This window comes from Lynx rufus, unplaced genomic scaffold (assembly GCF_022079265.1).
Source record: "Lynx rufus isolate CCGP_SWC_20201006 ecotype Redwood Valley unplaced genomic scaffold, mLynRuf1.p SCAF_18, whole genome shotgun sequence".
Taxonomy (NCBI): Eukaryota; Metazoa; Chordata; class Mammalia; order Carnivora; family Felidae; genus Lynx; species Lynx rufus.
In genome coordinates, this window is record NW_025814832.1 from 29629692 (window position 1) to 29654327 (window position 24636).

The 24636-nt window shown below is 45.1% G+C and overlaps 1 protein-coding gene across 1 annotated transcript in view; it reads left to right on the forward strand.

The window, feature by feature from the left end:
- GRB2 (growth factor receptor bound protein 2) overlaps positions 1–20618 on the forward strand; it is a 71742-nt gene extending 51124 nt beyond the window's left edge. Inside the window, exons 3-6 of the mRNA XM_047081408.1 lie at positions 8904–9001; positions 15363–15485; positions 18733–18901; positions 20087–20618. Of these exons, the coding sequence (XP_046937364.1) occupies positions 8904–9001; positions 15363–15485; positions 18733–18901; positions 20087–20272 (576 nt within the window). The 3' untranslated portion in view covers positions 20273–20618. The remainder of the gene's footprint in view (positions 1–8903; positions 9002–15362; positions 15486–18732; positions 18902–20086) is intronic.
- Positions 20619–24636: the final 4018 nt, after the last annotated feature.

Consider the following 24636-nt stretch of genomic DNA (forward strand, 5'->3'; position numbering starts at 1 on the left):
CGGTGGTGTATCATCTGTGCTGCTCCTTAGACCAGCTAGCTCTGGGTTATGGTATGTGTTACTTACAACACAGCCCCCATATACAAGTCAGTTCCTCAAAATATGCTAGACACCATTCTAAGCACTATGAGGACCACAGATGGAGAATTGGGCACAGAGCCAGCTCCAGGGTATTTGCAGTTTATTTTAGGAGAGGGCCAAAGCACACCCGAACACAGTACAAAGTATAGTGGTAGATAAGATGTTATAAGCGATTATGTTACTGTTGAGCATGATCCTCCATGGACTACTATAAAAGTAAAACAGAGAAAAGTTGACCAAGGTGGTTGTAAGCTCTGAACTGAATCTTTAGAGCTTATCAAATAGATAAGGAAGAGAACAGTCTAACCAAAGGGAAGTACGGTGTGTTTAGAGGTTGATGAGTTGACTTGCTTGACTGAACTGAAGGGTTCATTTAGAGAACTAAGTGGGTAGGAAGGCAGTTAAGTGGGTGATGGCCAAGTTATGAAAACTGGAATGCCAAACTAAGGATAACTTGAATCTGTGGAAGGCTACTGAGTACTTTTTAAAGAGAAAAATGGTGGTGTTTCAACTGATTTGGAGCATTCAATACATTGAGGTCAAACTAAGGCAGCTTTAATGCTTGGGCATTTGGTACGCCTCAGCCTCCTGATTCACCACTGTTCCCCTTTCAAACTGATCTCCGTTGGTAGCAGCTGTTTAGAGAGGGTACAGAAATCGAGCTTGAGCAACAGGGAAGAAGATACTATTTCTGGGGTACAACTGGTTCATATTCAGATGGCAGTGTAAAAGCGATGAATGATTTTTACCAGTGGAAAATTTGGGAGTTTGAGTGTTTTTTTCCTCCTTCCCTCCCTTCCTCTTTTTCTCTCAGTTGTTTAAAGGGCAAAACGGAGCCCCTTTCACCATGTGTCCCTAGTGGTCAGACGGTAGGCTCAACTAACAAATGCCCATTGGATTTCTTTACTTTGATAAATGCAATCCTCTCTTAAAAGAAAATAACATAAAAAAGTCAAAGATTTCAGACTCCTGGATCCCCCAAAGAAATGAATCTTCTAGAAATACCCTTCTCAAAGAGAACTAAAAAAAGCTTTTCTTGGCACAAATGTTATACTTTTGCTGAGAGAGGTCCTCACCATAAGGTAAAATACCTCTTCTCTTGGTATCTTTATGTGAATACTTTTTTTAATGAATAGGCCTTTTTTTTAATGTTTATTTTTGAGAGAGAGAGGGAGAGAGAGAGAGAGAGCGTGCACACTAGAGTCGGAGGGGGGCAGAGAGAAAGGGGGATAGAGGATTCGAAGCAGGCTCTGCACTGACAGCAGCAAGCCCGACACTGGGCTCGAACTCACAAAATGTGAGATCATGACCTGACCCGACGGACGTCAGATGCTTCACTGAGACACCCAGGCGCCCCTGAATAGGCTTTCTTTAAACCATTTATTTATTTATTTACTTTTAAGTAAGCTCTACGCCCCATGTAGGGCTTGAACTCATGACCCTGAGATCCAGAGTTGCAGACTCTGCTGACTGAGGCAGACAGGGACCCCTCTTTCAACCATTTAATAAATAAAACGGTATAGTTTGATGTTTACACACAAAACTTCATAAATGCATTTCGTTTTTCTCAACTTTCTGGTCTCTAAAGGCCGACTGCCTGTCAAGTGTCTTAACTGGGCCATAGGTTCCCCGGCAAGTGTTGAAGGAGCTGTAGTCCTTCAGCCTGGAGACTGACCTGGTGGCTGAACTTGGAGAACTGTTGCTCTCCGTGGGCTTGGGTAAACAATTGAAGGTTTCTGTGGAACCAGGAACCTTAATTATTAAACTGCCTTTAAATTGGTCATCTCATCATTAAAAGCTGAATAGCTTATCTACAGTGTGGGTGTTTTTCGTGCTTTGGCACACAGTAGAGCAGCCAGCCTGAGATGTTTTTCACGTTGACAAAACCCGTAACAGACGGAGCGGTGATTGCAAAGCACTTATCTCAAGTGTTAGCAGTGAATCAGTGCAAGTCTGAGACCGAATCCGTAATCCATGCAAAGGGAGTCTAAAGTTGAAGAGCATTCTAGGAGTTTCGAATAAAATACTCAACAGACAGCTGAAGACAACTGATTTAAAAACAAAATTCTTTTTTAACGTTTATTTTAGAGACAGAGCACAAGAGGGGGAGGGGCAGAGAGAGCCGGAGACAGAACCTGAAGCTGGGTGCAGGCTCTGAGCTGTCAGCACAGAGCCCCACACGGGGCTCAAACCCATGAACCATGAGATCGTGACCTGAGCCAAAGTTGGACACTTAACCAACTGAGCCACCCAGGAGCCCCTGAACACAACTGATTTTTAAGTGGCTGTCCCAATGCAGTTACCCTAGCCAGGACCCTGCCAAATTTTTTAGGGGTTCAAGCCTTTTAAAAGCGTGTATGTGCATCGTGCGTGTGTGTGTTCTCCCTTTTCTAAGAACTTCAGGTTAATATGATGACCAGATTCTTGAAATCTGTCTTCACATCATGGCAGTTTTTTAGTATTGTTCCTGTAGCATTGATTGACCTTTGAAGAGCAGAGGAAACTCACTGGCTTTTGTTGAATTTCCATGATGCGAGGATCATAGAGAAGTGGTATTTTGGGGGCCTTATGTGTAAGAGCCTAAATATGCAATTGTTCCTGTCGTTCATGCACAAGTGCTGTTACACAAGTTGCTCTGTGAATTGATACAACTCTGGATTGGCCTACTGTTCCATACTGCACTACATACCTATTTTTTAAAAATCATGTTTTTTGTTGTTTATTTACAAAAAACTGAATATGTTCAGGCAGGAGAATAGCCCCATATTTCAAATTACAATCTAAACTAGCAGTCTATAAACAAAATACTTATCTATCATTTTCCTAAAAGATACCTTTTTCCATAATTTGTATAGAAAGTTGAGTACAGTTCTTGTCTTCCAATATTGGTATAGAAGAGATGGGGGAAAAGAATTAGCTGTTATTGTAACCCTTGAACTCTGCATTTAAAATCTTTTTTGAAGTAAGCCCAGAGTCTTGTATTTGTGTGTTTTCAGAATAAAACAAGAATCCCTGCACTCTGTTAATATGTGTCCTGCTGGTGCCCACGAACAGCATTACATGAAATTTAGTAGAGATAAAATTCAGTCCCCCCAGGATTGCCACATTTTCTATGATCTGATGCTGCTCATGTGTAAGGCAGAGTTAACTGTTGTGAAATTTGTCCACTAAGACAGCTGAAATGTAGCTCTGTACTGATTGCTACACTGTTTATCACATTTTCTCATGAATCACCTCAGTAACCCCGGGAGGTGTAGGTATTACCACCACTTTATAGGTGGGGAAACCAAAATTAGAGAACAGGTCATTTGCCCAAGACCACATAGTTCACTGGTGAGACTGGAATTTAAACTCATGTGTTCAGCCCCTTGAATCCAGATCAGGTAGATCCTAAGAGGCCTGAGACTGAAATTTTTGACCTGACCTCCCTTTCCCTTTGCCCTCCCTCCCCATCCCTCCACCTCCTCCTTCCACTTGGAAAGCTTTGACTTGGTATAAATGGAAATTTGCATTGCTTTAAGAATGGTGTCCGATTGGGGGTGAGGGCAGCAATGAATAGTATCAAAATCACATAATGGAGAAACGTAGAACCACATGGTGAAGAAAGCTGTATTTCTGAGAAAATTTTTTTCATAGAGTAGTGATAGTAAGCTACGATTGTGGGAGTTTCTGGAGTCTCGCTGTGTTGTTTTCTGCTTCCCTGTGTATTTTGGGGGGTGAGAAGTTTGTGGCCAAAGTGTATGAGGAAGCCCTGGTGTGATTTTCTGATGTGTGAGTTGGACCAGAATAGGACTCTGTTCTCTTGACTGAAAGATTTCTATTTTTTCTTAATTAAGTGAACTCTGCCCGCCACATGGGGCTCAATCCGATGACCCCAGTGTCAAGAGTCTCCCATGCTGTACTGAGTGAGCCAGTCAGACACCGAGTATTTCTTTTAGTTGAAGTATGATATGCATGTAGAAAAGTTCATGTATCCTAAGTACCCAGTTGAGTGAATTCTCACAAACCAAACATACCCAGGTAGCCAGCATACAGTCAAGAAACAGAACATTAATGACACCTCGAAAGCCCCTGATATGTCCCCTTCCATGGACTGGAATGGTTTTAGGTGTCCTGTATAAACCTCACATCATTCCTCATCTTTTAGGTGTCTTTCTGATTTGGTTCTGACATTATTTTCAGTCTTTTTGCCAAAAAAGAAGAAAAAGAAGAAGAAGAGTCACTGAAACTTGTCACTTCCTCCTTTTGTAATCTCCTCTCTTGATCAGTTTGCTTCTGTTAAACTAGAGTGTTTTGTGTGGCTACAGAGTCATAATCTGAGGGATTATGAGAGTTAATAGAACCTACAGCTGTGAGGTAAAAGCTGAAAATATTCCTTGGAATGTTCAAGACTGAAGATTTGGTTGTTGAACTCCACCATCTATTTTTTTTTTTTTTCACCATCTATTTTCTTTAAGAGGGAACGAGTGAATGCGCTTGTCTTCCATCGTGGCGAATGGTGAGAGGGGCGCTTCCTCATTCTCAGAACTCTGATCAGGCTTTTTAAATTGCTAGTGAAGGATGTGAGTGTTCATGTAAATCCTTAGGAAGTTAAACCCAGTCTTTACAGGTGCAGACTCCTCCCCATATGGTTCTGGTCCCCTTTTCTGCTCCACTGTGGACTCACTTCAGTTATTTTGTGTCCTTTGCTGTTTTAAGCATTTAGATGTGTGAATAAAACTTAATTTGTAAATATGTGTTCCATCATCCCAGCTGCAGGCTTGCGTGTCGTGCTGAGGTACCAGTGAAGCCACTGGGTGGGAAGACCTGGTCCGTGCCTCCCAGGGTGGCCCAGGCTGGCAGATACACTGTTTCTCCTGAGCTGTGCCTCCAGCGAAACCAGTCTTCTAAGTTCTAGAGTAGAGAAGTTTAGAGGCATGCACAGCAACATTTTGACTTTCTGGTAAAGTGATATTCAAGGTGATAGAATGTTCCAGAAAACCAAAAATTTTAACTATTCACATACATTAAAAATAATCTAAGTGCATCAATTCCATATTTCCCTGCCTTCCTGGGGAGAAAATCATACTAAACACCAAGTAATAATTTTGTTTTGCAGAAAAAACCGTAGTTCTAAATTGCTGCCAAGTCTGAGAGTTGTCCCAGAAATTCTTTTGTTAGGGGGGAGCATTCTTCAGGGGGGTTGCCCTTAGTAAAGGTGGTAAGAATGTGCAGCTATATGAACTGGTGTATAACATAGTTATCCTCTTCTGCGAGGTTATTGGTCACAAATTAAAACTGGTCCTTTTCTGGCAGATTACCTTATTCTGTTTTGATGCCCAAATGGGCCAGAGCCCCCTCCTTGTCAGCCTGATTCTCCTCTTTTTCCAAGAAATCTTTAAGGTAGAGAATGCATCATTTCAGGAATTTTAAAGACATTTTGAAAAACTCTTATTCATAGGCCTACAGGTTTATTACTGATGTTATTGTTATTATTAATTAGGTAATTACTGGGCCACATTTTTCTATAAGCTCTTCTTTTTGGTAGATAACAGAATACTGCCTTTTGTGTGTGTGTGTGTGTGTGTGTGTGTGTGTGTGTGTGTGTGTGTTTATTTTGAGTAAGAGAGAGTGCACATGTGAGCAGGGTAAGGGCAGAGAGGGCGGGAGAGAGAGAATCCCAGGCAGGCTCCACGCTGTCAGTGCAGAGCCCCATATGGGGCTCGATCTCATGAACTGTGAGATCATGACCTGAGCTGAAATCAAGAGTCAGTTGGACATTTAACCCACTGAGGCACCCAGACGCTCCCTTAAGCAACTTCTGAAATCACTCCTTCACCCTCATGCTGTTGAATCTTCTGTGACACCGGCACGTTATGGGCTTCCACCCGAGGTCACTGCATCTTGGGTGACACTGGTAGAGTGACCTCACTGTTCAGGGATGCCAGCGCTATCATGGCAGGGAGCACCTTGGGAACACTTATCCTCAGTATGGGCTGTGTGACGGTCTAGCAACAGAATAACTGCTGGCTGCTGCCACAGTTCATTGTCTTTAAAATGCAGATTTCAAAATTATGAATGTATTTTACATGTATTGGTTTGTAACGTTGCAGTATTTAATAAAACTTAATGATTGGTTTAAAAGGGAAAACAGTAATCAAAAGTTTTCATCGCTGAAACTGCTGGGATTTACCAGTAGCTGGTTTTTTAGAGCTGTTCATTCATTAACTCTTGCGGGATTTGCCCTCTTAGCCTGCCCGCTGAAACTATCTGACACCTAGGGCCAGAGGCTGGCGAGCGTCACAGATCAGCACCAGGACTGTAGAACGCCTCAGGTTGTAACTTCTGTTCAGGAGTGAATTTGCTTAGAGCTGTTGCTGATGCAGCTTGGCTGTTTGTTGGGTAGCTGACCTGTCTAAAGTTGGGTCTTACTTTGGAATGTCCCGTCTTCCTCAACTTACAATTATCACAAATCAAAAATGCCTTTAATATACCCCTCACCTATGAAAACATCATAGCTTCATCCAGACTACTTTCATTGTGCTCGAAACACTAACCTCTACTTGGGCAAAATCATGTAACACAAAGCCTATTTCCATAATAAAGTGCAGATCGTTTCACATCATTTATTGCAAACTGTACTGAAAGAAACAATGGCTGGGTGTGTCTGGCTGGCTCATTCAGAAGAACGTGCTACTCTTGATCTCAGGGTTGTTGAGTTCGAGTCACACGTGGGGTGTAGAGATTACTTAAATAAAAACAAAAACAAAACTTGAAAACCAGAGTGGCCGAATGGGTACAGAATGGCTGTCAGTGCATTAATTAGTGACCCTCAGGATTGCATGGCTGACTGGGAGCTTCAGCTGCTGCACATCACAAAAGAGAATAGGACCATGTATTGCTAGCCCAAGAAACTATCACAATTCAAAATTTGAAGTACAGTTTTTTCCTGAATGTGTCACTTTCACACCATCATAATGCCAAAAATTTATAAGTCGAACCGTTATAGGTCAGGGACCATCTGTACCTACACATCATGCACTCTGAGCAGTCTAAGTTCTAATTTGATAATGAGTACAGCATCGTTCAGCATCTTGAATAAATCATTTGGTGTTTTGGTTGTGGTTTTTATTTTTATTTTTTAGAGAGAGCATGCACGAACAGGGGAGGGGGCAGAGAGAGAATCTTTTTTTTTTTTTTTTTAAGATTTATTTTATTTTTAGAGAAGGAGTGTGAGAGAGCAGCAGAGGGAGTGAGAGAGGAGACAGAGGGATAAGAATGAGAATATCTTAAAGCAGGCTCCGTGTTCAGCACAGAGCCTTAACACGGGGTTCAGTCCTACAACCCTGGGATCATGACCTGAGGTGAAATCAAGAGTCGGACGTTCAACCGACTGAGCCACCCAGGCACCCCTTGAATAAATCATTTTGTAAAGAATTTTACCAGCTTTCTTGGGGCGCCTGGGTGGCTCAGTCGGTTGGGCGGCCGACTTCAGCTCAGATCGTGATCTCACGGTCCGTGAGTTCGAGCCCCGCATCGGGCTCTGTGCTGACAGCTGAGAGCCTGGAGCCTGTTTCAGATTCTGTGTCTCCCTCTCTCTCTGACCCTCCCCCGTTCATGCTCTGTCTCTCTCTGTCTCAAAAATAAATGTTAAAAAAATTTTTTTTTTTGTTTAAAAGAGCACGTGACTTTTGATCTTGCAGTTACGAGTTAAAACCCCACATTGGATATAGAGATCACTTAAAGAAAAAATAAACTTTAAAAAACATTTTTAAAAATTTTTTTAGTTAAAAAAAATTTCTTTACAGAACTTTGTTGTATAGTATAGACTAACTGCCACTCTGCTGGTCCATCTACCTTTTCTTGTGTTCAGCATTTTGGAGTTGGGTTCATGTTTCTATTTTCTCTTTTAAGTCATTAAAATGCCTTCTGCTCTTTACCTTTTGTTAGAAATCTAGAATTCAGAGGTGGCTTTTATACTCTATCTGTTCTCTTCTGCTCCTTATACTGTCATGCAGTATCATGGTCCAGCCTATCCATGTAAACTCTCAAGGAACAGTTTGGGATCTGAAAATCAGTGTGTGATTCACTAGCTTATAACCTTGGGTAGTCATGTCACATTTGTAGAGGATGTTTTCAGTCTAGAGAATGCCGTGTTTCGGTTTTATGGGCTCTGGATCTTCCCCCTGAATTGGGCTGGGTGGTGTGCTTCCAGCATTTTCTAACTCAAACGCATTGTGGCCTTGAGGGTGAGTGAAGTAGGATTTGCTGTGCTTTTTCATTAAAAAATGATTCATGTATGAGGATACAAGGATGTACGTACATGACACACCTGTTTGGTGGCTGACCTGGGATTGGATCTGTGATTCTGGAGATGGGTTCTAGAGAAGTCTTGAAGTTCTTTGCTGCTGCTTCTCCATTCTACTGTTCTTCCTGCTTTCCTAGAGAGCATCCCTGTAGGGCTCCCTTCATTCTCCAGCATCAATGCCTGCTGTTGTGCAGAATCTCCTTTCCCAAACTGGTACTTTCCCCTGTCATTCTCCCATTTGCATCTAGGGGTTAATGCTAGATGTTTGGGGGCCCCAGACTCTCATTTTCAGAGACCGTTTCTTTTTGTTTTTAACTAGAATATATAAGAGGTGGCAATAACGTTGGTTTTCTGAATTTATGTGAAGTTTTACATCCATGTAACTGATCATACTTCAGATAACACCTTATACAAACAAACCTAAATGGCAAAATTCATTGTCTTAGTGGCTGCCTTTTTAAGAATGATAAGGAGGAAAAAAAAAAAGAAAAGGAAATGATTGATTTTTTTTCCCCCTTGTTTTCTTTCTTTTCAGGTTTTAAATGAAGAATGTGATCAGAACTGGTACAAGGCAGAGCTCAACGGGAAAGATGGCTTCATTCCCAAGAATTACATAGAAATGAAACCACATCCGTAAGTTGGGCTCTGCTAGTCTTCCAAGGGTCAGACCCATCTGCTTATTTCAAAGAATGTTTTTAAAATTGAGATCCTAGAGATAATAGTCGTATTTTTTATCTTCCCAGAAAATTAACAAAGCATGTTGATTTTGCATGTTAATAGTATGTAATGATAATACTCAATAGTAGTATGTTTTAGACTGATAATAGTTGCTGGTTATCTTTAATGAAGCAATTGTTTCATTTTTGAAACAGTAGTATATATACTATTACATAATAATAGTACACGTTTTGGATTGATACTGTCTGTGATCTTCAAATAATAAAACAACAGTAATGCCACTCCAGGATTCTTTTTCACAAAACCCCTGGGGCCAGAAGTGTTTCATAATTCTACATGTTTTGAGTTTTAGAAAGGGTACTTACCACAGGGTCTTGTTGATACATTTGATTGCCCTATAGGACTTTATCTTAATAATCTTTGTATCCCCAGAGCACAATGCTTGGCAGTATAATAGGTTTTCAGAAAATGCTTATTTTAATCACTACCCTTGCCTACCACTTAGTGTTCCCGCGTTAGAGAAAACAAAATAATCTCCCTACTCCAGGCTCTTGAGAGCAGTGAATTTTTTTCTCTTTTTCTCCCTAGGAACCTCCCCTCCCCCACCCAGTTTATACTGGTAGGTGACATGGTGGGACCCTGGGAGCCCATACAGACCACAGCCTTCCCACCCTCACCCACCATCTCCTTCACTGGCCCTGCTCCTCCCTCAGAAGCAGTCTCTTCCATTCCTTGTACATCGGTGGGAATTGAGGCTTCGTGCTCAGACTAGCGTGCCATTGAGACACGAGGGAGGAGTCAGTTGTGTCTACTTCAGTTAACACAAAACGATAAGCCCTTTAGATGACTTGACCCACCTTGAATAGCAGCCCAACTGTCCCTCTCCTTCACTGTCACTGCTCTCATGGGTGGCCGTCATTTCTTTCCTCTCCCAAGCACTAGAGCGAAGATCTTAACCCCATCTAATCACACACCCGGCTCGGTGTCACAGAGCCCGAAGGGGCCCTTAAGATCATCTAGTTCATTTCCCTTTATCCTAGAAATTAGGGAAGCTATTTTTATTTCACTGCTATAATTTCAGTAACTTATGAATTTAGTTCTCATTATAAAAGACATTGTAGGAAACTGTAGAGCAGTACATGAGTTTCTCTCTACACACATACCCCTTTCAGAGGTGACCACCACTGGCAGTCAAGTACAAGCCAAATGCTGGGCGCCTGGGTGGCTCAGTCTTTAAGCATCTGACTTTGGCTCAGGTCATGATCTCACAGTTGGTGAGTCTGAGTCCCACATCGGGTGAGCTTGTGCCCTGCTCTGGGTAAAAACACAAGCCCCAGGTGAACCTCACTTCTCTCTCTCTCCCTCTCTGGCCCTTCCACATGTGCACTTCCTCTCTCTGTCTCTGTCTCAAATAAATAAGAGCTAAATGCTATCTTTTTTTTTTTTTTTTTTTGAGTAGGCATTAAAAAAAAAATACTTCCAAAGGTGTCTGTGGAAGAGATTCCTGGACCCCTGTCAGTGGATTGCTAATACTCCTTATTTGAAGTCCCCATAATATTAGATCAGGGGTTTATGAACAGCCATGCCCAGGTCACTAAAACATAGGCACAAATGGTAACGACCAAAAAACTCCAGAAGGTGAACACAAGACTAGTACAGATGTCCTGGAAAGTATACTAAGGACAGCTTTGCATCCTTGTAACCATTTAGTGTCAGTATTTGCTTTGGGGGCTGTGTGAACTTTCCATGGACAGCATCATGGGATGCACTCCATGGGGAAAAGCAGTTGGGTAGGGGTTACCGGGAGTGGGGGGGACTCCTTAGATCACATAGTGGGAGCTCCCTCAGTCCGTATAAGCCAGGTAGTCTGTACACATCTGTTCTTTCAGTTATCCTCAAAATAGATCAAAGGTTGGCTAAACTCTGTGTAAAGGACCAGATGATAAATATTGTAGACTTTGAGAACTATTTGCGATATCTGCCATGTCACATATTTCGAATTTTTTTTAAATAACCCTTTAAAAATTTGTCAAAGTCTTAGATTGTGGGCCATATAAAAACTGGGCATATTTGGGCCGAGGGCCATAATTTTAATTTGCTGGCTCCTGCACTCAATCCAGTCATAACAAAGTAAACTGCAGTTCCTTTTCATTTCCATATTTCTGTGCTGAAAGGGAATTCAGCAGAATATCATACTGCAACTTTATATTAAATAAAATGCCAGTGGCTCTAAATCCTTGTTTTTCTTCAAATTGTTGGAGGTAATGTAGGCGTTTCGAATCCAACTGTTGGGAAAACACAAGAAAGGCCTCCTTCCTCAGAAAGTACGAGTTACTGCCCCATTGCGCAGTTGATGGTTTAGCCCTCGAGGAAGAGTCCCTATCCTGCCTTGTCCTCTTTTTTTTTTTTTTTTTTTTTTTTAAGAACAGATACTTAATATAAGCACTTTATTTTATTTTATTTTTTTCAACGTTTTTTATTTATTTTTGGGACAGAGAGAGACAGAGCATGAACGGGGGAGGGGCAGAGAGAGAGGGAGACACAGCATCGGAAACAGGCTCCAGGCTCCAAGCCATCAGCCCAGAGCCTGACGCGGGGCTCGAACTCACGGAGCGCGAGATCGTGACCTGGCTGAAGTCGGACGCTTAACTGACTGCGCCACCCAGGCGCCCCCTGCCTTGTCCTCTTTCAAGGACCCTAAAGAACTCTGGAATAATAATCTATCGGGAAGCATCCAGGACAGCCTCCGTGGTGGTGGTCTTTGCAGCCTCTGGCTGAAATGCGGGCAGTGCTTCCCCACTGCAGGCTCAGAACAAGGAAACCATATTGCTGAACAGACTGTGGCCATGGGTCTTTGCAGCAGCTGGCCTCATGGACACGTATTCTGTTCCAGGACTGCTCTGACTGGTCATCCATAGGTACGGGGTCCACGTCGCTCCCATAGCTGTGGGAGAGCACAGGGGATTAAGCCCCCCTTCCCTCTCCCCTCCCTCCTTCCTGTCTCCCTACCTTTAGTTTTTGTTAGGAGGAGGGAAGTTTCAAATGGAGTACGGCCTAACACAGCATTCAGGTTAACAAATTAAACAGACTACCAAGTGATTGGTGGCAGAAGTGTTGCGCCACGGGTTGTACACACGGGGGGTGGATCCAGATCTATGCTTTTCACACTGAGTGCATGTGGATGGGAGCCTGTGGGGTGTAGTGAAGAATTAAATTGGACATGAGCCGCCTCCTCTCGTTAGCTTTCTCCTTTGCTATTTGTGTCAGAGTATAAACCCAACTTTGAAAGATTTAAAAGATTGTGACCGTAGTCATGTTGTTACATACACGTGTCACTATTTAAATGTTGTAACTGGGAGCGATTGCTTATGTTGTACGAATACCCCTTATGTTCCGGGACATCCATGAGAGGGAGAGGGGGAGAGAGGGAGAGAGAGATTAGTAAAAACGGAAGCAGATACAAAAGAAGTATAAAATGGTCTCCAGCTAATTTTCTGGTTTTCCATCTGCGTGCTTATAATGAGTGCGTTTACTTTTAAAAATCCCAATACAGAGTACTTTATTTCACTATAGTTTATCTTTTTTTTTAAATTCTTTTTTTTAACGTTTATTTTTTTTATTTAACGTTTATTTGTTTTTGAGAGAGAGAGAGAGACAGAGCATGAACAGGGGAGGGGCAGAGAGAGGGGGAGACACAGAATTGGAAGCAGGCTCCAGGCTCCAAGCCATCAGCCCAGAGCCCGACGCGGGGTTCGAACTCACGGACCGCGAGATCGTGACCTGAGCTGAAGTCGGACGCTTAACCAACTGAGCCATCCAGGTGCCCCCGTTTATTTATTTTTGAAACAGAGACAGAGCATGAATGGGGGAGGGTCAGAGAGAGAAGGAGACACAGAATCTGAAACAGGCTCCAGGCTATGAGCTGTCAGCCCAGAGCCTGATGCGGGGTTCGAACTCGTCAACTACGAGATCATGACCTGAGCCGAAGTCAGACGCTCAACCGACTGAGCCACCCAGGCGCCCCAAGTTTATCTTTTTTAACTGAAAACAAAACTGAGTTAGTTTTAAGTTGGGGCAGGAAAACACTGGCCAGATCTACGAATTTGTGCGTCGGAAGCAAGGGTCTAAAATCGACCCCCCATAACTGCTGACAGTTGCTGCTGTGGGGACTTTGAGGGAAGTCTTGCTTTTTATTTTTACTCGACGAATATCTATGCTATTTTAAAATTCATATTATTTATACTTTAAAACGGGAGGAGAAGGGACAATACCTGCTTGGTGGGAAGATGTGGGGGTTAGGAGGAAAAGAGAGCAGCTGTTGAGTGACCCCCCCCCCCCGCCCCAACCCCGAGTCAGATGCTTACTGCCTGCAAGTGCATCCCACATTTGAAAGCACTAGAGATTAAAATAGAAAATGTGTTAATGGTCTCAGTACAGTCAGCTGTCCTTTCGTAGTTGGAGATCATTCTGTTGTATTAATATGTGACGTCTCTCGTGCGGCCTGACTTCCAGGCCTGGAGGACTTACCCTTGAGTTACTTGTAGGAGCCGGAAGCTAGCTCGTAGCAGCTCCTCAGCAGCCTGGCATTATAGTACTCAACATGAGGAAGACACAAGAAGGTAGGTTTAGGAGTATTTAAAGGTGAATCCAGCTAATAGCAGCTTCTGAACATATCTTCCCTAGCAGCTCACTCCGTTTGAATGTCAGTATAGTATGTTACTTTAGAGGGGCGCCTGGGTGGCTCAGTCGGTTAAGCATCTGACTTCAGCTCGGGTCATGTTCTCACAGTCCGTGAGTTTGAGCCCCGTGTCGGGCTCTGTGCTGACAGCTCAGAGCCTGGAGCCTGCTTCAGATTCTGTGTCTTCCTCTCTCTCTGCCCCTCCCCTGCTCATGCTCTGTCCCTCTCTGTCTCAAAAATAAATAAAAACATTAAAAAAATTTTTTTAGTATGTTACTTTAGAGATTCCGTACTTGTAAGGTAGAAGAAGTTAGATTTATTACTTTAACGGACTTTTTGGTACCTTTGTTATTACAGCTTGTATATATAAACAGACTTCCAAAGTACCATGTAAAGAGTCTGATGAAGCAGATAGATCTTTATTAGCTCTAAGTAATACCATTGCTTTTTATTTTTTTAAATGTGTGTTTATTTTGAGAGAGAAAGTGAGCCAGGGAGGAGGAGGAGGAGGAGGAGGAGGAGAGAGAGAGAGAGAGAGAGAGAGAGAGAGAGAGAGAAAGAATCCCAAGCAGGCTCCACGCCTCCACACCGTCAGCATGGCGCTCGATCTCCCAAACCGTGAGATCCATGACCTTAGCCGGAATCAGGAGTTGGATGCTTAACTGATCAAGCCACCCAGGCACCCCTATCATTGCTTTTTAAAATAGTAACACATTAAAGACAAATTTGAAAAGAGAGTATTGTTTTCACAGTTCACTCATCCTAATTAGTAATGGTTTTCGTGTGAAATAGGCAGCTATGACTTTAAGCTCTTTTCACCGGTTCTCCTCCTCCTCCTCCTCCTCCTCCTCCTCCACAGGCCAGATACTCCCATAGTTTTGCATGAATTCACCCACTTTTTCTTGTGGCCAAGGTGAATTAGCATTGAGAGCAGAAGAATCTGTAACCTCCAAATGAAAAGCTGAATTTTGCCACTAGCTGCCTCTGCATAGGATAAATTATAATGTTCCTGATGGTTCCTAGAAGCCGACTCTGAGCAGTGATGGCAGAGAGCGGAGCCTCGAGAGGAGTGCCAGCCTTTGTGACAGCAGAGGCTGCTCTCTCAGAGCCTGACCCTCTTTGCCTTGGGCCGTTACAAGAAGTAGCCCTGTCTCGAGTTTCTGGGCCTTCCGGTTTCCTACCTCCATTTCCCTTAATCCCACTGTAGCAAAACCGTGACCTTGGCAAATGGCTGCAAGTAGAGGCCTGTCTCTCCTTATGTGGTTCTTCCGGTGCTTCATATTGACAGACCCGGGCTTTCCCCAGTGCCCTGCTGATGAGTCAGTAGGGAGCCCAGTGGGCCTTGGCCCGGGAGGCCCATCTTTAAGTGTCTTCCTCTATAGGAAGAGTGGCCCACGATCATGCCTTATGAGTCACTTTCTGGAGAGTAGGGTAGGGAACAGTCATTTGAAGGGAGATGGTCCATCTCTCAAGGGAGAAGCTGACTTGAATGGCTTTGTGGGGCATGTTGACACTAGAGGGTAAAGAGGGAGGCCCCTTCCTTTGGCAAGGAGTGTTCTGTTACTCACATTTCGGAGGCTGGATATCCCGTTTCTTTGTGGGGAAGCAGATGTTGACTGGCTTGTCTTCCTTCCTTAGGTGGTTTTTTGGCAAAATCCCCAGAGCCAAAGCAGAAGAAATGCTTAGCAAACAGCGGCATGATGGGGCCTTTCTTATCCGAGAGAGTGAGAGTGCCCCTGGGGACTTCTCCCTCTCCGTCAAGTAAGTACTTCCCGCTCTGGTCTCCTGGAGTCCTCTCTCTGATGATCCGAATTGTGAAGCCACAGGCCGGGTGTCTGGCTACACACACCAAAGGTTAGCAGCTGGTAAAGGATTGGCCTAAACTGTGTTTTACCAAATCAGAAAGTTGTACATTAAAATAGTAATTTCTGGCTCCTCTTAAAAATTAGTTCTACCAGCACTGAGTTTAGAGCCCCGTGACTCCAGCGTTCAGTTGGTGATGCCTAGCTTGAATCTACACCGTCCTGGGCCTCTCACTTTACCTTTAAAAGGTTAACACAAGGGTTTGGGGGTGTTTTGCTTTCCCCTGTGGTAGATATAAATGTGAAGGGGAACTGGAAAGCAGGGAACGAATGGGGAAGGTGGGAATTTTACCGCCCAAGGAATCCATGGAGGCTAGAAGTTGGAACCTTGAGGATTCAGAGCAAATCGCTTCTCATCTGTGAAATAAGGATTTTTAATCAGTGTCATTTCCATATGTGTTTTGACTCCCATCTTTTTCCATTTAATGTATTATCATAGGCACCCCTGCCCTGGGAATCTTACACATCACTTATACATCATTTATACGACAGTGTGATTAGGTTACATACAGACCCAGATCACTGGGTGTTGTATGTAAGTGATGAGTCATTAAATTCTCCTGAAACTAATATTACACTATATGTTAACTAACTAGAATTTAAATAAAAACTTGAAAGGTTAATTTTTTTAATGTGTATTTATTTTTGAGAGAGAGAGACAGAGCATGAACAGGGTAGGGGCAGACAGGGAGGGAGACACAGAATCCTAAGCCTTCAAGCTCCAGGCTATTAGCTGTCAGCACAGAGCCCGACATGGGACTTGAATTCACAAACCATGAGATAATGACCTGAACTTAAGTCAGATGCTTAACCGACTGAGCCACCCAGGCACCCCTATATTGATTAGTTTTAAGAGAAGCCCATAAGACGATTTATTTGCCATTTGCACAGAATGTAGATATTTCAGTTTCCAGAATCAACTGAATATCTTGTTTCATTTTAGGAACCAGTACGGTTTTTGGAAATGTAGATTTAAACTGAATTTTTGTGTTCCTTTCCTCACTGAAGGTATGGGAGGCAGTTTTTTGTGATACAGTACTTCACAGATCATTGTCCTACAGAGTGAATTTTTTTAGTCCCAACATGAAAATCAAACCGGGTCTAATTATTATCATCAGAATTTTCCTCTTCTACCAATGCCTTTTTTTTTTTTTTTTTTTTAAGTTTCATTTATTTGAGAGAGGCAGAGAAAATCCCAAGCAGGCTCTGGCTGTCAGCTCAGAGCTCAATGTGGGGCTGCATCCCATGACCCCGGGATCATGATCTGAGCCGAAATCAAGAGTCGGATGCTTAACCCACTGAGCCACCCAGGTGCCCCCTAGGTGTTTGTGTTGTTGAAGGTAGTAATAACATCTGTTTCAAATTTTATTTTTGAAACAGTAAATGCATGGGCTCTTTAAAGTTTTTTTTGTTTTGTTTTGTTTTGTTTTTTTAATTTTTTTAACGTTTATTTTTGAGACAGAGACAGAGCATGAACGGGGGAGGGGCAGAGAGAGAGGGAGACACAGAATCGGAAGCAGGCTCCAGGCTCTGAGCCATCAGCCCAGAGCCGGACGCGGGGCTTGGACTCACAGACCGCGAGATAGTGACCTGAGCCGAAGTCGGACGCTTAACTGACTGAGCCACCCAGGCGCCCCTAAAGTTTTATTTGATAAAACGGAATGGTTTCAGGAGATTGCCAGTGGCTACCGCGTGAGCATGCACAGTACTTACTGGTAATCAAGGCCTCCAACCTCATACCACCTGCCATGGTGGTGGCCGTCACTCAGAACTAACCCACGAGTAACTGCTTGCCCTCCTCATTTGATAGTGTTTGATTTCTACTCAGATCAGCATAAAACGTAAGGAAACAGATGATGAAACACAGGATAACAAGAAACATCAAGGTAGTAATTGCACCTCAAGATACTCAGGGCCATGGTCTCACGGTTCGTAGGATCAAGCCCCACATTGGGCTCTGTGCTGCAAGTGCAGAGCCTGCTTGAGATTCTCTCTCTCCATCTGTCTCTGCCCCTCCCTCTCTCTCTCTCAGAATAAATAAATAAACACTGAGAAAAAAAAAAAAACCTTCTCAAAGGAGATTCAAGAATCCACAGTCTCTGAGATGTTTCTCTGTTGTCAAGATGTGAATCAGTGATGGAAAACACTGTGGTAGATAACAGCTCACTGTCTGGGACCCAGTACACCTTTTAGAAACTGTCTGCCTCACACCGGTGGGGGTTAAGCTTCTGTGGAGTCAGAGACATCCATGAAATAGCAACACGGTTTCTGAACTCATGGAATCCCCTGCTTGAGGCCCAGTGCTGCCACCTGCTGGGTGGTTTTTAAGAAGTTTTTCCATTTCTTTCCCCCTTTAAGACTGAAAGAGAGAAGAGACGCTGTCCTTCATTTACAGATGTTCATCAAGTGCCTTGTGAGGGCTGAGGACCCAGCAGTGAGCAGGACAGGCAGAGCCTTGCTGAGCTGCTGCTCCAGCCACGTAGCACTGTGGTCAGGGGTGGTCAGCACCCAGTCGCGGTCCCACTCCTGTGGGCTGATGTAAGAGGGTGATAGGCAAGCCTCTTGGACTTACTGTTCTGCTACGTCCTTTTGTTCTGATACTTTTCTCCCATGAGTAGAACTAAAATCCCTACGCAGGAATCATGACTCTAAACTGTCCCAGTTCCGGGAAAGTTGTTGAAAGTGTGTCCAGTCCGTCCGCTCTCTCTCCTTCCTGTCCCACCTTTTGTCATCTTGAAATCTCACATAAGGTTTTAATTATTTTTTTGCTTGAAAAGTTAACGAAGTCACATTCTTTGCCTTGAATGAGGTTCTGTTTGATGTGGTACAGTGCAGGGCACACAGAGGCATGCCATAGGTTAGGCCATTCTCTTCTGTTTTACAAACATCTTCAGAATTGACCTGATGGACAGGGTTTCCCTATCTGCCAGGGTACTTCCTGTCATCACTGGTGAGCATCAGTCCCCTAGAGGCTTCTCAGGAGCACTTGGTGTCCTAACTCTCCAGCGAGGGAGTCTTCTTGTGCCTCAGCCTGTGAGGAGTGTTGCCAGAATACTAGTCCTCACAAGACCCCTCCTTGATCTGATGGGCCGGTGACCCCCAGGGAGCCAGGACAGAGCCCTCTGACCTGTTCTCTGCGCCCCCAGGTTTGGGAATGACGTGCAGCACTTCAAGGTGCTCCGAGATGGAGCTGGGAAGTACTTCCTCTGGGTGGTGAAATTCAACTCTTTGAATGAGCTGGTAGATTATCACAGATCTACATCCGTGTCCAGAAACCAGCAGATATTCCTCCGGGACATAGAACAGGTGCCGCAGGTAAGCCTCATCAGAGAGACCGGGATCACTTGTAGCGATTCAGAGTAGCTCCTCTGGCAGGCCAGTACCTTCTCAGAGGATTACCGCCAGGGCTTCTGTGCTCATTGTTCAAAATACTACCTTTAGCTCATGTTAAAGGTTTGTGGTTGAAACAAAATAGTTTTGCCTTTTCCAGAGGCTCCCTCGGCTGAGGCAGTGCGTTGCTGGTTACCACCTATGTCTCTCTAGGGAAACGGTCTTTAACGCTGTCCAATATTGTATCGCTGGAAGCAAGTTAGGAGGAAAACCTCACTTGTTGAGGGAGTGGAGTCCATGCTCATTCCTGTATTCCTATGTTACGGGGAGCTCCACTTTTCTTTGTTTAAAACAAATTTTTTTAATGTTTTTATTTATTTTTGAGACAGAGACAGAGCATGAACAGGGGAGGGGCAGGGAGAGAGGGAGACACAGAATCCGAAGCAGGCTCCAGGCTCCGAGCTGTCAGCACAGAGCCCAACACCGGGCTCGAACTCACGAATCGTGAGATCATGACCTGAGCTGAAGTCAGATGCTTAACCGACTGAGCCACCCAGGCGCCCCTGTTTGTTTTATTTATTTATTTAAAGTTTTTATTCTGAAGAGCGTGAGTGGGGGGGAGGAGCAGAGAGAGAATGCCAGGCAGGCTGTGCACGGACCGCACAGAGCCCAATGTGGAGCTCGAACTGACCTAAGCAGAAATTAAGAGTCGGACACTTAACCGACTGAGCCACCCAGGTGGCCCTCCACCTTACTTTATTTAAGCTATTGACTCTGTAAAACCTTAAGGACTTTATAAGCAATAAAGTGATGGGAAGTAAAGCCTTTTCAAAGCCTGGAGTTGTAAACCAAAGCCTGATTGCTGTTTCCCAAGTTCCTTCCCTGAGAAAGCAGTACTTGCTTCGATGGTGTGGTGCCCTGGCCGCCGTGGCGGAATAGACTCCAGCGTGTTCTAGCGTGTTGTGGGCTTTGGTGAAAGTACTCCATACCCACGAGAGTAGACGTAGGACCTATAAGGATAAATGGAGGGGGAGGAGAAATGGGAGGTCATCTCAGGAGACATAAAGAGTCGCACACATCTGTTGCGCCCTTGTGACCAGCCCCACCTAGCAGGGGGCTGGCTGTGAGCAGAGACCCAGCATGTGCTCTTTCCCTGCCCCTCTTCTGCAGCAACCAACATACGTCCAGGCCCTCTTTGACTTTGATCCCCAGGAGGATGGAGAGCTGGGATTCCGTCGGGGAGACTTTATCCACGTCATGGATAACTCAGATCCCAACTGGTGGAAAGGGGCCTGCCACGGGCAGACCGGCATGTTTCCCCGCAATTACGTCACCCCTGTGAACCGGAACGTCTAAGAATCAAGAAGAGATTATTTAAAGAAAGTGAAAAATTTAAAACACATACAAAAGATTTAAACCCACGAGCTGTCTTAACAGCAGCCCGTGAGGGAGCTCAGAACACCTGGCTGGGTCACCTGGTGACCCTCTCACTTTGGTTGGAACTTTGGGGGGGCGGGAGGGGGTGTTGGATATAAAAATGCCAAAACTTACCTATAAATTAAGAAAAGAGTTTTTATTACAAATTTTCACCGCTGCTCCTTTCTCCTCTTTTTCATCCTTTTCCTCTTCTGTCCATCAGTGCATGACGTCTAATACCACATATAGTCCTAGCTGATGCCAATAATAAAAGAAAAGAAACCAAGCAGGCTGGTATTTTCTCTATGCAAACTGTCTGTCGTGGTCGGAATGACAGAAGAAAGAACAGCCGTCGTTGTGCTCCTCGATGCACAGAGGAGAGGGCAGTGGGTGGCAGCCCCTGCTGGTCACCTTCTGCCAAAGGGGCGGCCCCCAGCCCCAGCGTCTTGTGACACAGTTGGAAATGGAGCAGGGCAAAAGGGAAGGACTGTTGGCCCCTCACGGCTTCCCGAGAAAAGTCAACCTGAAAACCTTTGTCTCTTTTCTATGTTGTTTTCTCTCCACGTGGTATCATTAAGCACGTTGATTTTTCATAGTGCCTTTTTCCTTATTTCAAGAGTTGCTTATGAGTGGTGTTTTTTTTTTTTTTATTTGTTTTAAAGTAAGTTAAAGACAGTCCAGAGCTTTTCAGCCAATTTGTCTCCTACTCTGTGTACATCATCCTCCCTGGGTAGGGGGAGGGAGAGAGGGAGTGGGGTAGAGGAGAGGAGGCCAGCGCAGGTGGAGGGTGTGGGCATTTCTGCCTGTCCGCAGCCACGAGCCTGGAACGTTCAGCTTTAATATTTGTCCAGCCCTCTGGGGTTTGCAGTGGCACCTGCTGCCGGGGAAGGAGGAGAGGTTACAGCTTCTCCCACATCGGACTGGATCTAACCTAGGGAGGAGGGGGGTCAGAGTCCTTGACCTTGTGATCTAGGCTGTTGTCTGCCCCTCCTCAACTCCAGAGCGCCCACCATCCTTCCCCCCACCCCCTCCAGACACAAAACCCTGGAGCCAGCAAGTTCCAAACAGGAAAGCCCAAGGAAATTAAAACGTCCCTCTGTGACTGTCCCAGGTTGTACTGTGTTCCAGCACTGGGGTGGAAAATGAGAGCTTCCATTTTTCTTGCTCTGAAACAGAGGTGTCTGTTCGTGGCTTTCTTCGTTTGTGCTGACTCCCTAACCTGCCCAGGCGAGCACTGGGGCAGCGTTGATGAAGTGGCTGGGTTTTCGTGTCTCTATTCCCAGAGGGCTGTGTTTATAGCTGCTCCCCCTCCCCCCCCCAAGGAAGTGTCTCCGTGAGGCAGGGACTGTTTGGGGAAGGACAAGTGGGAAATGTAGGAAGGCCGTGTCCATGGCAGAGCTCTCTCTGCACGCCTTGTCAGCTGCTTGCCCCTCATAGTGATGTGCCTGTGAACTTTCTCCACCTGATCCCATTCCTGCAACAAAAAATGGGGCTGCCCGGAGTTGGTGACGGCCTTTGGATTCTGAAGTCTCCAATTGGTTGGAGGTTGGAGTCTCCCCTGGACTTTGGTTATGGAGCGGGACTCGGCCCGGAGTACTCAGAGGCCCCGGAGGCGGCTGCTCTTCCGGATGGAGCATCTGCCACCTCACGCCCTTTCTGGTAGCTTCTCCTTTCCTTGGTGATGATAAGAGGAATCTCTGGCATTCTACACCTGGACCATTTGATTGTTTTATTTTGGAATTGGTGTATATCATGAAGCCTTGCTAAACTAAGTTTTGTGTGTGTATATATTTAAAAAAAAAATCAGTGTTTAAATAAAAAGACTTATGTACTTAATCCTTTAACTCTGCGGATAGCATTTGGTAGGTAGTGATTAACTGTGAATAATAAACATACAATGAATTCTTCACTCTGTATCTTTTCTCCTTTTTTTCCCCCTTTCGTCTTAAAGTAAAAACCTAAAAGCTATGTCATATGTCAGGACTCCTGTGTCCTGTCTTCTGACTCACCTAGCCCCTTGGGGAGCATGTGGGTCTTGCTGGGCCCCTGAATTAGGGATGCCCACACTCAGCTGTTCATCAGGGTCCCTGGGGGGCTTGTTCACAATATGGATGCCCAGACCCCACCCTTGGGTGCTCCGAGATGCTTGAGGGCACAGCCAGGCATGCCTGGTGTTTTGGGTTGTTTTTTTTTTTAACGTTTATGTTTGAGAGCGTGTGAGCAGGGGAAGGGGCAGAGAGATTAGGAGGAACAGAGGATCTGAAGCAGGCTCCTTGCTGACAGCAGAGAGCCCCATGTGGGGCTTGAGCCTGCGAACTGTGAGATCATGACCTGAGCCCAAGTCAGACGCTTAACCAAAAGAGCATGGCTTCTTTGGTTCTCATCCCCTCTCCCCCTCCCTTAAATAAAGGACAGAGGCACAGAATGCTGTGTGTTGAAGCAGTCTCCATGTGCTAAGTAGCTAAAAAAAGCGTCTGCTCGGCTGGCTGTTGCAGGGTGAGACCAGGAGTGTCTGACCACATCGTGCTGGCTGTTCTAGACCAAACAAGTGTTGTTTGGGGAGAGCCTGATGGAAATTGAACCCAAGGAATTTCTTGGTCTGTGTTGTGTGTGTTTTATGTTTGTTGTTGTTGTGTTTTGTTTTTGAGAGCAAGAAATTGGGAGACTGTGCCAGTGGGGGAGAGGAAGAAGGAGGGAGACAGAATCTTTTTTTTTCTTTTTTAAGTTATTTATTTTGAGAGTGAGAGAGTGCGGGAGGGGCAGAGGGAGAGAGAGAATCCCAAGCAGGCTCCACACTGTCCATGCAGAGCCCCGTGCCCGGTTCAAACTCGTGTACCGTGAGATCATGACCTAAGCCAAAACCAAGAGTAGGACGCTTAACCGACTCGGCCACCCAGGGGCCCCGTGTTCGTGGTCTAGTTCTTACAGTTCAGCATACTACCTCATTTGTGGTTGCCCTACTTGTGCAGTAGTTTTCAATTCGCATTTCTTCGATGACCTCAGTGGATACCGTCCTGCTGGACTCTGCTGGTCTCCTGGACCACCTGTGCTAGCTACTCCGAAGCTGAGCAGTTGTTTCCAAAGTGGGGCCATTTTAGTGAAAACTTAAGGCCCTGCCCATCAGCCTCCTTGTGGCTTTTTGCTCTGTTTGACTCATTGCGTCAGAACAGCATTGGAATTAATGGGAACGGTGATGCTTTTGCAGAGTTTGGTCACAGGTTTCTTGGTGTTTGGATCCCCTTCCACCATGAATGTGTAATTCCTGGGGAGGCATGCCCCATGGACAGCTCAGCTGCGTTTGATGCCTACGAGTTAGGCGGACGAGTGGCCTTGAGACTTCCTCGCACTGCACTCACTGCGGTGGCCCTGCAGCGGCAGGAGGCCCAGTACGCCCGGCTCACTGGTAACAGGCTCATTTTCAAACATGATTGCAGAGGGAGCAGTGCTGACAGCTCCCATCGAGGGCTTCAAGGCAGTCTCTGCAGCACCAGACCCCACCTTCAGGTACTCCAAGATGGTGCTTGAGGGCACAGACACCGACGTCATGGAAAGAGATAAGGCCAGGGGCACAGGAAGTCTGCCTTTCCTTGTCTTGCTCCCTTGACCTGCGTACGGTCGGCGATGTGTGGATGGAGCTCTGCTTTACCAGAGCGCCTGGATAACTGGGAAGAATGAACATGGAATGGTATCTGGTGCCTTAGAAATGCTTTCATTCCCCCAGACACCATGTTTCCATGAAATGCACATTCTCCAGTCCTCAGCCCTGTTTTACAGTAAAGAACAGGGAGACGCTGTATATGCTCTTGAAGCGTGTGTTCATTTGGTGGTTTTGTTTTTAGTTTGAGAGAGAGTGGGAGCATGAGTGGCGGAGGGGCAGGGGGCTAGGGAGAGAGCGAACTGTCAGTGCAGAACCTAACTCAGAGCTTGAACTCACAAACTGTGAGATGAGAAATGTGAGAGGAGAAGATGACAGCCAGCCTCTGCCGCAGATGGACAGAGAGGAGAAACCTGTATTGAGCAAATACCCTGGTATCGTGCTTGACATCTTATGTATTACTCACTTCTCCCAAAACCCTAGGAGGCAGACTTTGTATTCCATCATATTGATGAGGAAATAAGGTCCGAGGCGTTAGGTAACTCGCCCAAGGTTACACAACTCGTAGGATCCGGAGCTAGGACTACGAACTTTGCCATGGGCTGAATGTGGGTGTCCCCTCTCCACCCCCATCCAAATATTGAAGCCCTAACCCCCAGTGTGATGGTATGAGGAGGCAGGCCCTTTGGGAGAGAATTAGATTAGGTGA